General features: G+C 44.9%; 1 protein-coding gene across 1 annotated transcript; it reads right to left on the bottom strand.

The window, feature by feature from the left end:
- Positions 1-7,806: 7,806 nt before the first annotated feature.
- On the bottom strand, positions 7,807-8,972 carry LOC139781928 (uncharacterized). The gene is made up of 2 exons (XM_071720809.1): positions 8,248-8,972; positions 7,807-7,816 (listed from the first exon to the last, which is right to left on the bottom strand). Exons 1-2 carry the CDS (start codon positions 8,970-8,972, stop codon positions 7,807-7,809), a joined length of 735 nt encoding a protein of 244 aa, XP_071576910.1.
- Positions 8,973-12,731: the final 3,759 nt, after the last annotated feature.

Here is a 12,731-nt window from a genome sequence, read left to right as displayed (position 1 = left end):
ACCCTGTCTATTAGTTTTTATTTATTTTTGTTTTTTTACAGTTTTTTTTAATTTTTCCTAAATAATTACATTATTTTAGTTGCGATGTTTTAAACAGTTCTAAACAGTAGTTTAAAACTGTTTAAAACAAAAATGTTTAAAACAGTGTCTACTATTTTAAACAAGTTTTAATCAAATAGTTTTAAATACATTGTTTAAAACATGCCAACCCTGGTCAGGGGAGAGGTCTGGTTTTTGCGATTGAAGTCCGTAATAACCATCTATTCCTATGCTTCTTTTAAATTCTTTTGGTTTTCCATCTATTTTTCGACTTTCTCTGGTTCGAGCTGTTTTAATTTGTCGTCACTTCTTCAGATTCTCGATAATAGAAGGAACACTGTTACATACGTTTTTATAAAATTCTGTGAGAACTTGTTGCGTGTTATGTTGAATAACAGCTGCTGCAATTCTCGTATTATAAGAACCTCGTGCACCATAAAAAACGCGCTTTCCGCCAATTTCTACACAGACTACCGAGTGGAACAATTCTGCAAAATTGTTTGTTACATTGAGCAACAAACTGTCGGAATAAGCGCTTAAATAATTGATTGCATTCTGTATTTTGGGGTAAAGACCATACAATTTAAGATACGGAACATAATTTTCCTTATCTGTATCAGCGATGTTCTCACATGTATGACCACGTTCCTTACATCGCTTGTGTTCACCAAAGATATGGCTAGGAACATTTATTATATCTTCTCGTAATTCCGTAGTTAGACAATGCTGAGGTTGCTTTCCTTCCCTTCTACGTTCAGCTACCGGAAATAAGTTGGCGTTGGAAGTTCATATTTTTTAATAAACTATAGCTCAAACGATTGCTCCCTAATTGCTCCCTCAGAATCAACAATTGCTCCCCTTTTAAAATTATTATTTTTTAAGATATTTAAAAAAAACGTAAAATTTATAATTTTCACTCAAAAACATATTTCTAATAACTCTATGCAACTAAATCCGGCATAGAACGATTGCTCTTTAATTGCTCCTTATTGCTCCATCATTATTTTAATGATTTATTGCATTTTTATTGAAAAAATAACAAATTAATCATTTCACAAGTGACGCCGCCGCCATCTATTGGCCGCCTATTGTAACTATATGGCTCGGCAGCCATTGGCGGAAATATTCAAACGTAATATAACAGCTCTATCGTTTATAACTATATCTCAAAGAGTTTAATCAACATTTCCTATTGATTTTTGGTAGAAAAACTGTTTCTCGCTTGCTCTATTGGGATATTCAATTGCTCCATTCGTATAATTAATTTTGTATGATATTTTAGCAAAGAACTGTTTATTTTCTTGAAAAAATACATTCCTCACAGTCTTCTGCAAGTATATCCAACATAAAACGATTGCTCCTTAATTGCTACGCGTTGCTCCATCACTACCTTAATGATTTATTGCATTTTTATTAAAAAATTAACAATTTGATTATTTCACAAGTGACTCCACCGCCATCTATTGGACGCCTATTGTAACTATATGGCTCGGCAGCCATTGGCGGAAATATTCAAACGTAATATAACAGCTCTATCGTTTATATGTATGCTATTTATTGTATTTCCCCATAGGTTTACAAGGCGTTTTTTGCGAGGAACGTACCCAAACCTCTTACAATTACTTATTAATATAAACCGACTCCCCATGGCCAGATGGCGAGAATGAAGATTCCTTTTCTTCCTCCTTCGCTTCTGCAACGGCCCCATCCTTAATCCTCCCTCCTTCCCGTCACCGCTCTTCCCTATTTAGCCCACTCTCTCTTCTTGCCCTTCTCCTCATCATCGGAGCTCATGAGTAGCTTCTCCTCCATCCTGCTTGCGATTTCATCTTCCTCCGATCTCCCTATACTCCTACGCCTTCTCCCTTCCATTTTCTCCTCTCTCTCCTCTCTCTCCCTATCTCTCCTTTCCACTGACTTATCCTCATGAATCTTCACCCCTATACTGTTCCCTGCCTTTCTCTTCGCCTCCAACACCCGCCACTTCTCCTCCTCGTCTGCCAGCTTCACCAATATAGTCATCCAGGCTCCTCTCTGTCCCACCACTACCACCTCTCTCACCGTCACCCTCACCTTTTAACCCCTCCGCAAATAGCTCCTTTACTTTCTCCCAATTCGACTCCTTGCCTCCCCATTTCTCCTTCTCGACCCTCACAATTACGTTCCTTTTTCTTAGCTCATCCTCGTTCCTTTCGCACACCCCCGCCCACCATTTCTTCTTCTCAGCCCCTCTCTCGTCGCAATCCTCCCTCTTCCTTTTGCCTCCACTTTGCTCCATTCTTTCTACCTTTCTCTCCAATCTCCTTACTTTCTCCTCAAGCTCCTCTATCCTCTCCTCCTTTCTTTTATCAACCTCTATCTTCTCCTTCGACGGCTTCCTTACTTTCTCCTCAAGCTCCTCTATCCTCTCCTCCTTCCTCCTATCAACCTCTTTCTTCTCCTTCGACAGCTTCCTTATTTTCTCCTCTACAATCCTTTCCACCGCCTCTGCTATTGCTTTCCCCTCGTATTCCATTCTGGGTAGTCTGTAACAAAGTTCATTGTTCACCTCTTCTTTATTCCACTTTCCTCCTCCTCCTCTCTCTCCCTACTTCCTCCCCCCTCCCCCCTTCTCCATTCGCCTCTTCCTTCTTCTAAATCCTCCGGTTCCCCTTTTCCTCCCCTTCTTTCCCCTTCTAGTTCTATCATCCATTCCTCTCCTCCTCCTTCCTCATCTAAAACCCATCCCACCGCTTCCTGCCAACTACCATTTCCTGATTCCCATCTCCTACATTCTTCCCACACATGTTCCCACGTTTCCTCCCTAAGTTCACATAACCTACATTTCTTCTTCTCTTCCGTTTCCCAGTATCTGCTCTCTCTCATCTCATTCCCTAATCTAAATCTCGCCACCCTTCTCAATCTACTCTCTCCCCATCCCTTCTTCATATATCCCGGGATACCCTCTCCTTTTATTAGCTTGTACAATTTATTATAATCTGAATTCTCGATCCTCTCCCATCTCTCTCTCCTTTGCAACTCCTTATCTCCTTCAAACAGTTTGTAAAACCATTCGTCTCCATCTTCTCTCAGCCTTTCCAGTTCTTTCAACTCTACTCCTCTGTCTTCGAAGAATTTTCCTTTTTCTCTCTCCCAGCTTGAGCCTTTTTTCCCTTCCTTCTCCCTTCCCTTCAATTCCTCCCAGTATAGCCTCGCCAGTTCACTTCCTCTACCCCCCTCTAATTTTTTCTCGAATCTCCATGCCCTCATCCCTGCCCTCCCTCTTAACTTCTCCCTTTGCATCTCCTCCCTAACCAGATACCACGGTGTTCTCCCATCCACTCCCAAGACCCATCTGATATACCTTTCTTCTGTCCTTTCCATTCCTTCCCTTTCTTTCCATCTCCATATTTCCGCTCCATATCCCAACACCGTCCACACCAGTCTATTAAACAGCCACAATCTTTTTCCCCCAGTCTCTCCCAAATCTCCTCTTCCCTATCCCCCAAACCTTCCCCAGCTCTGCAGCCGCCTTCTTAATTCTTTCCCTTACCTGCGCTTCCTGTCCTCCATTCTTTTGAAACACGTACCCTAAATATCGAAATTCCTTCACCTTTCCTAATTCTTTTCCTGCCCATCTCCACTTTCTCTTACTATCCCTCCCTCCTCTTTTCCTAAACCTCATTATTTTTGTTTTCCCCACGTTCAGTTCCAATCTCTTCCTGCTTAGATACCCTTTCAGTCTCTCCAACATGCTCCTCATTTGGTCCTCATCCTCCGCCATTAACACTACGTCATCCGCATATGCCAAGGTATACACCCTCTTACCTCCTATCATTACTCCTCCCCATTTCACTCTGCCCATTTCCTGTTCCATATCTGCCAACAACACGTTGAACAACAGCGGGCTCAACGGGCACTCCTGTCTTACACCCCTTCCCGTCCAGAACTCTTCTCCCATTCCTTCTCCTACTCTTACCCTACTTCTCGTCTCCCTTAGAATCTCCTCCGTTTTCCTCACCAGCCCTTCCCTTATTCCCCTTTCTCTCATTGCTTTTAATAGTACTCCTCTATCCACCGAGTCAAACGCCGCCTTAACGTCCACAAAACATACTATCAATTTCCCCCCCTTCTTTTCCAGCCTTCTGTTCACCAAGTAGTTCAGCACATAGATGTTGTCTATGGTTCCCATCCCCCTTCTAAAACCTGTCTGATTTTGTGGCACTATTTTTTTCCTTCTATCTCCTCTCTTAACCTCTCCGCCAGAATGGCTGTGTACACCTTATATAAAGACGGCATTATTGTCACCCCTCTATACTCCTCCGCTCTTTTTCCTTCCCCTTTTTTTACGATTGGCGCAATTATTCCCTCCTTCCAATTTTCCGGCCATCCTCCCCCCTTCCATATCCTATTGATATATTTCCATGCCCAATTCTCCAACTCCTTCCCCTCTCGCTTCCAAACCTCGCCTGGAATCCCATCCCTTCCCATTGCCTTTCCATCCTTTAACTTCTTTATAACTCTCCTCATTTCTTCTAGACTTATCTCCTCTTCCTCCTCTCCTTCCTTTACCTCCCTCCCACCTTCCTTCCCCATCCTCAACCTCCCCTCTACTTCTCCCAACAACTTCATAAAGTGTTCTTTCCATTCTTCCTTTTCTATTCCTTCTTCAATTCCCCTCCTTTTTTTCTCTCCTTATTTACTATCTCCCATACCTCTGCCTCCCTCCTTGCTTCCTCCACTTTTCTCTCCCATCTCTGGTTCTCTTCTTCCTTCTTCCTCTTACACAACTCCCTAAACTCCTTCCTCTTTTCTTTGTAACCTCTGCCCTCTCCTCTTTCTTTCCTCCAATCCCTTAATTTTCTTCTTGCCTCTTTCTTTATTTCTCGACACTCCTTATCCCACCATCCTACCTTCCCTTTCTTCTTTCCCTCCATCTCCTTCTCTACCCCTTTTATTGCCTCTGTTATTCTTGCTTCCATTTCTTCCCATTCCTTATTCAACTCTTCCACTTTTTCTTCCACCTCTCCTATTTTTTCAATAAACCTTTTTGCTCCTTCCTCGTTTCATACCCCCCTGCTTCTTTTCTTCCACCCACTTCTTCTGCCTTCCTCCTCGTTCCCCCTTCTCACTACTATTTCCAAGGGGTGATGATCCGAATCCACTCTATCCCCCACTATCATGCTCTCTATCTTCTCTCTTACTTCTCTTTCCCCTATTACATAGTCAATCACCGTATCTCCTCTTTCCCCCGTGAAAGTAAACTCCCCCTCCTCATCTCCTCTCACATTTCCATTGAAAATCTCCCATCCTCTCTCCTCTAAGCTATTTACCAGCAGCCTCCCCTCTCTGTCTATCTTCTTATCCTTTGAACTTCTTCCCCCTCCCAACCTTCCTCCCCCTCCTCTTTCTCTATCCTCCCCCCTTCTTGTCCAGTCCTCGCATTAAAATCTCCCCCAATTATCGTGAACCTTCCTTCTTCTTTCTTTTCCATTATATGTCCCAACTCCTGTAAGATCTCCTCCATCTCCTCTTTTTTTGCATATACCCCTATAATACTCCTGTTCTCGCCATCTATCCTAACCTTTCCTGCTATCACACCCTCCCTATCTATTTCTATTTCCGTTCCCCTTCTCTTTTATCCCTTTTCTTATTCCCATTATCATCCCTCCTATTGCTCGCCCTTTTTTATTCTTTTTCCTCGCTATTTGCACTCCCCATTCGTACCCTTTTGGCAGCCTTCCTCTTATTCTTTCCCAGCCCTTTTCTCTTATCCAAGTCTCTACCATGACTAACACATCTTCTCTCTTCAGACCTTCCCAGAAATCTTTATCTTTATTTTCCAAACCAGCTACGTTCCAGAATACCATCCTCCAAACTACTTTACTTCCCCCCACTTCTTCTCCTCTTCCCCCCGTATTACCACTCTCCACCTCCCCCCTCTAGCCTCTTCACCTCTTATCCTCTCGTCTCCATTCCTACTCCTCTCATTCCTCCTTCTCCTTCCCTCCTCTCTCTCCCCTCTCTCTTTTTCCTCCCCCTCCACCTCTCTCATTCTCTCCTCAAAAGTTCCTCCCTCTTCTCCTTCTCCTTTTCTACTCCTCTTATATCTGTCCTGTCCGATCCCTCTCCCTCTTCTACTCCCCCTGCTTTTCCATTCATCTCTCTTGTCTTCTTCCTCTTTCCTTTTCCCTGCCTCCCAACACCTCCATCTACTATCACCGAGCATGTCTCTTACCTCATCCCATACCCACCATTCCCCATCTATCCATACCTTTCCCTGCCCTATCTGCACTCTTTTACCCTCTCCCCTTGCCTTCAATGCAATTTGAATTACCCTTCTTCTTATCCTCCTTTCTTCCCATGTTAGATCTTCCTCGATCCAAGTATTTTCATCTTTCAATTTCCACTTATTTCTCATTATTCTTGCCTTCTCTTCCTCACTTCCCACTCTTACCACTGCCATACCTCCCTTCTCTCTCCTTCCCGCTTCTATTTTTCTGATTTCCTCTATCTTAACCTCCACTCCTATCTTTTTTATCACCTCCTCTATTCCCTCCTTTATTCCTCCCGCCTCCTCTTTTACTCCTTTTATCACAACATTTCTCTTCCTTTCTCCCCTCTCCTTCATTTCGTACCTCCTCTCCAGCATTTCTACCCTCTCCTTCCAATCAGGTTCCTCTCTCCCCTCCCCCCTTCTCAGACCTGCGCCTCCTTCTGCACCTTTTCCTCCTTCGTGCCCTCCCTCCTTAGGCTCCATTATCATCCCTTCCAGTTTTCGTTCCAAATCCTCTATTCTCTTCTTAAACTCCTCTCTCTCCACGCTCCACTTCTCCTCTCGCGCTCTTAACTCGTTCCTTATCTTCTCCACTTCTCTTCCTTGCTCCTTGAAGCCCTCCCTTAACTCTTCTCTCATGCTCCTAAAGCCCTCTCTCAATTTGCCAATTATCTCCCTCATCTCCTTCTCACCTACCTCCGTTTCCGTTTTAGGCGACCTTGCCGTCATATTGCTTCTCTTGAATACTGCATCCTTCTCTCCCCCCCACTCTTATCCAAATCATCCCTCTTCCTTTTCCAAAACTCATCTAAGGTTCCCGTGCTCCCCGTGCTCCCCGTACTCCCTTTTCTGCCTCTATCCTTTTCTTTTAATTTATCTGTCGCCTTCTTTATCTCCGTTCCGCTTTCTTTCTCTTCACTCATCTCTGCCTACTCTGTGTCTCACTTCTTCCTCTACCTGTGCTATACTCTATGCTCTGCCACGCCCCACCTCACGTACCTCCGTTCCCCTGCCGAGTCGCTCCTCTATACTGTCTCTCGTTCTCGCCCTACCCAGCGCTACCGCACACGTCTCGGCTCACCTGTCGCGTCGCCCCTCTACCCCAGCTATTGTTCGTGCCGGCTCCTTTGTCCGAGCCCCGACACTCTTTCTCCCTATACTCCCTTTTCCTGCTCCTCCACCACTCTCCCCTCTCTTCTCCACGCTCACTCACCTTTGCTCCTCCCTTCTCGCACACTCTCGCCCTCCTCCGCCTCCTCTGTCTCTCCTTAATCTTTACTTTATACTCGCACACTCTCACACGCTGTCAACTCACTCGCACCGGAAACGGAAAACCGCTCTATCGTTTATAACTATATCTCAAAGAGTTTAATCAACTTTTCCTATTGATTTTTGGTAGAATAACTGTTTCTCGCTTGCTCTATTGGGATATTCAATTGCTCCATTCGTATAATTAATTTTGTATGATATTTTAACAAAAAACTGTTCATTTTCTTGGAAAAATACATTTCTCACAGTCTTCTGCAAGTATATCCAACATAAAACGATTGCTCCTTAATTACTACGCGTTGCTCCATCATTACTTTAATGATTTATTGCATTTTTATTTAAAAAAAAATAACAAATTGATCATTTTAAAAGTGACGACGCCGCTACCTGTCGGCATTGTGCATGAGCCCTTATTGACGTTAGGCTGAGTTTCCACTGTGCGCGTCACGCGTCGCGTCATCATCGCGTTAAGTAATATCTTAAGATGCTAATACGGCTCTGTGATTGGTTAATGACATCTTAAGATTGTACTTAAGATGGTCTTAAATATAAGAACCGACTATGAATACCGGCCTAAACATCCCATCACAAATAATGTAATAAAATAGGATGTTTTGATTGGTCGCGACGGATGACGCGATACGTGACGCGCTGAGTGGAAACTCAGCCTTAGCCTTGTGTACTTTGCATCCATGCAATATTTTGCATCCATGAAGGCGATGTGTAAAGTCATGTATATGAGGAACTGGGTACCTATCAGGGATGTAGCTTTGTTAAGGCGGCGGTAGTCACCGCATGGTCTCCAACTTCCGTCTGCTTTTTTAACCATGTGTAATGGGGAAGCCCATGGGCTTGACGACGGTTTACACACACCTTGTTGAATGAGAGTTTGGAATTCTGCGCGGGCTGCTTTGAGACGGTTTGGTGAAAGACGTCTGGCACGCTCCGCGACAGGATGTCCGGTAGTGATGATGTGGTGTTGCACGGAATGTTTTGGCTCCACGACTCTACTCGGACGTAAGACTTCGTCGAATTCTTGAAGAATTTCCTTTAAGTTGTTGTTGTGACTTATCTTGGTTAAGCACGGTGTAAAGCATGTAGTAATCGTTCCGATTACGTGCAGTTGGGTTACTGAATCGATTAGGCGGCGTCCGTGAAGATCGACAAGTAGCTGATAGTATTTTAAAAAATCAGCGCCGAGTATAGGTTGTTGAACATCAGCTATAGTAAATCGCCACTCATAATCTCTGCGTAGTGCAAGGTTGAGCTTCATGTTGATCTCGCCGTATGTTGAAATAATGGTATCGTTAGCTGCGTAGATCTTCCACTTGACAGGAACAGGTTTCTTGTGCGTGAAAGATTTGGGGATTACCGACACGTCTGCCCCTGTATCTACAAGAAAATTCATCCTCGAATTTCGATCAAAGATGGTGAGACGGCTTGGCGTGTTAACAGTCCCCGCAACCGCCTCTATACACGGAGACTTTGTTAGTTTTCCTGTTGCAATTTTGTTCCTTGTGCCCAGGAACATGGACTCTGGCATTTTCTTGCGCTAGCGCCGAACCTGTTATGGTAGTAACATATCTCGGGTTTTGGTTGAGTTGAAGCAGGCTCTGGATTGCGTTTCTCTGCTCCTACTTCGAGCGCGTCGAAATCGATTGGCACGATTCAATTTCTTTTGAATCTTGGCGACTTGTAAGGTCAGTGCGTTTAGATATTCCTGTAATGTTGGTTGCGTACCTGAAAACGCTTGAGCGCTTGCCGTGGTCCCTGCGGAAACCAACTGAGTCGACGAGATGGTGGGCTTCATGACATCAACGGCCTTGTCGGCCATCTCCGCCAAGCGTTGAAGATCATTTGTGTCCGAAATGGAGAGAACCGCACGAATGTGTTCCGGCAACTGTTCTAGAAACAACGAGCGTAAAATGGCGTCTCCGCACTGGTTAGCGGCGAGACTTCGGAGGCGGTGGAGATAAGCCGTAGGTTTTTCCTCTCGCATTTCATGACCGCGAAGTAATCGTCGAAGGCGTGCTTCGTCTCCTTCATCGTATGCTGACATGACGCGCCGTTTTATGCTTTCATATTTATTCTCGGCCGGCGGATTGAGTACTAGATCCGAGACGCTACGCAAGGCTTCGCCGGATAATTGTGTTGCGACGTATCTAAATTTCGTTGTATCCGAGGTTATGTTGTAATTAGCGAAAACTAGGTCTACCTGCGCGAACCATAGTCGCGGGTCAGCTTGATAAAACGGCGGTAGCTCTATATGACGCGAAACGACCGAAACTCCCGAGCCGGAACCACCATTCATGCTTATCGATTGCTGGGCGTTGGTGCTATCGTGAACGTTGCTTTCCCCTTGGCCGGCTTCTTCCCCTCGGGGAGGCGAACTATCTCTCGGCATTAGCCAGCTGGGAATACCCGTACTCTCTCGTGCTTCGATATAACGTCGGGGTCACCAATGTAGCGTCTTAAGTGGAAAGGATGGAAGGAAAATAGCACACGACGTATTTAATACCACACTTTTTAATCGACTTGACTCTTCAACATTACAAGAAGGAATCTTTTATATCAAAAACAACGGAATGTCTCTTTTATATGAAGCTGCGCCTCTAGCGCTCGATTATTATTGGCTGGAGGCCTTAAGTCCGCTGTGCAAAAGCGCGACCGTAGTAGGCTTAAGGCCATATGTGAAATGATCAAATTGTTAATTTTTTAATAAAAATGCAATAAATCATTAAGGTAGTGATGGAGCAACGCGTAGCAATTAAGGAGCAATCGTTTTATGCTGGATATACTTGCAGAAGACTGTGAGAAATGTATTTTTTCAAGAAAATGAACAGTTTTTTGCTAAAATATCATACAAAATTAATTATACGAATGGAGCAATTGAATATCCCAATAGAGCAAGCGAGAAACAGTTATTCTACCAAAAATCAATAGGAAATGTTGATTAAACTCTTTGAGATATAGTTATAAACGATAGAGCTATTATATTAGGTTTGAATATTTCCGCCAATGGCTGCCGAGCCATATAGTTACAATAGGCGGCCAATAGATGGCGGCGGCGTCACTTGTGAAATAATTAATTTGTTATTTTTTCAATAAAAATGCAATAAATCATTAAAATAATGATGGAGCAATAAGGAGCAATTAAGGAGCAATCGTTCTATGTCGGATTTAGTTGCATAGAGTTATTAGAAATATGTTTTTGAGTGAAAATTATAAATTTTACGTTTTTTTTAAATATCTTAAAAATTATAATTTTAAAAGGGGAGCAATTGTTGATTCTGAGGGAGCAATTAGGGAGCAATCGTTTGAGCTATAGTTTATTAAAAAATATGAACTTCCAGCGCCAACTTATTTCCGGTCGTTCAGCTAATTGTAATATTTCATTTCTAATGTTTAAAATATTGTTTTTTAAAGTATTTCGTGATTTTATAAAATCACGATTTCTACGCAACTTTGGTTCAGTCGTCTCTGCGACTACTTTTAATTTTTTGCACAGATTTCGAAGCAAATGATTAGTGCATTCTACTTTTCGTACTCTTATCATTTGCTCTTGATACGGATTATTATTTATGATGGACTGATACACGTTGCTATCACCATCGGCAATGAGTGTTCTAAAAATCAGTCCATGCATTTCAATGCTACATTTAAATCCTTCGACAATAGCATCACTTTCCATACGTGTAGAGCTCATGTTACGGTCAAAATTTTTGTAACATTTATGAACTTTTACCTCGAGACCTTTTTGTTCCGCCATATGACATATCGTGCAAAATTTGTTGCAACGAAATGCCAACGAAGAGGACTTTCTTTGTGCGATAACCAATAATAGCTCCAACTTCGGAAAGTGAATCGTAGGCAGTGCCATACAACCTCTTCGCCCAACTGGCATCCGCTACAACGGTTATGTACGGAATGCCATTGATTACTTCGTTTCTGTCTACAGCAAGTTGCTTTTCAACTTCGCCAGCCATTTTCATATTTTCAGTGGCTGTTTTTTTCATATTCATCGAGTACTATGTCTCGATGTTGGATATATGTTTTCTCTGACATACACGGTATATTTGCAGCTGCAAACATTTCTTCCATTTGGGCAAAACCAATTCCAGTAGTAATGGTTCCAGCTGTGATAGCCGTGTTGACGTCCACAGTTTCACAATCTGTGGGATGTGACCAAAAGTTTGCCTTATAATGGCACATATCGCATTTATAGAAGATGTGACGTGACATTTGTCGCGTCCTCCACCCAGACGGTAGTTCGGCCGAGGGGAAGGTCGGGGATGGCGCCTCGACCCGAGTCGAGGGAGGGCAATCTGCGATAACTAATCTTTTAGTTAAGTTCCGTAGGAAAAACCGGTGGTGCCGGGGAACGAGATCAACAAAAATATGTAACGACGAAAGTCGCGACGAGGGAAGGACGGGCGCAGGGAGGACGCGCGGCGGAGTGGTCGGCCGACGGGCGGGCTACCGGGACCTGCCGCGAAGGAAGCGCCGAAAACGCCTCGCACAGCACGATACGGCCCCGCCGCAGCAGAACTACGGGCGTGCCACCGCGACTGCAGCGCGGGTGGACGACCCAAACACACCCCGACGGCGACGAGAGGGCCGAGCGGCGCCGCCACGGCCTGGCCAGCCGGGCGGGAAACCGCGAGGGGCCCACGCACGCACGCCGCAGCTTACTCGAACGGCCCGCGGAAAGTAGCGGAAGTCGTCGGTAGCGTCGCGAGCAGGGCGACACACACACAACCAATCGGCGGGGCGGAAGGACCGCGAGCGTGAGAGCGCGCGGGGGCCCAACGTAGTTCCGCCGAGCCGACCGCTCCACACTGTCGAATCAGCCGTTGACGAGGAGCCATCCGAGGACGAGCGCCCGACGCCGCCGAGCCGCAGCGAGCAGCAATTGTGTAAGATCCCCACTCCGGTGCCACCACGTAATTAAGGGCTCGATCTCGGTCGCGACCAGGCGCCAGTAAATATCAATACCGATTCGATTACCATGTGAATCGGCCTGATTAACTGTTGCCTGTAGATACCGGCTCCCGTTGCGTGGGCGCCGGTCAGCTGGTCGCGGCTATTAGCCGGAACCGCGGGCGCGTGGCCGGCCCGTGGCCGAGATCGTCGCCAGAGAACTTGTTAAGGGCCCCCCTCGAAGGCT

The sequence above is a fragment of the Temnothorax nylanderi genome, unplaced genomic scaffold, assembly GCF_030848795.1.
Source record: "Temnothorax nylanderi isolate EJ_2023f unplaced genomic scaffold, tnyl_v1.0 TNYL_tig0375_pilon, whole genome shotgun sequence".
Classification (NCBI taxonomy): Eukaryota; Metazoa; Arthropoda; class Insecta; order Hymenoptera; family Formicidae; genus Temnothorax; species Temnothorax nylanderi.
Note: the sequence above shows the minus strand (reverse complement) of the source record. Positions and strands in the feature narration are given on the sequence as shown.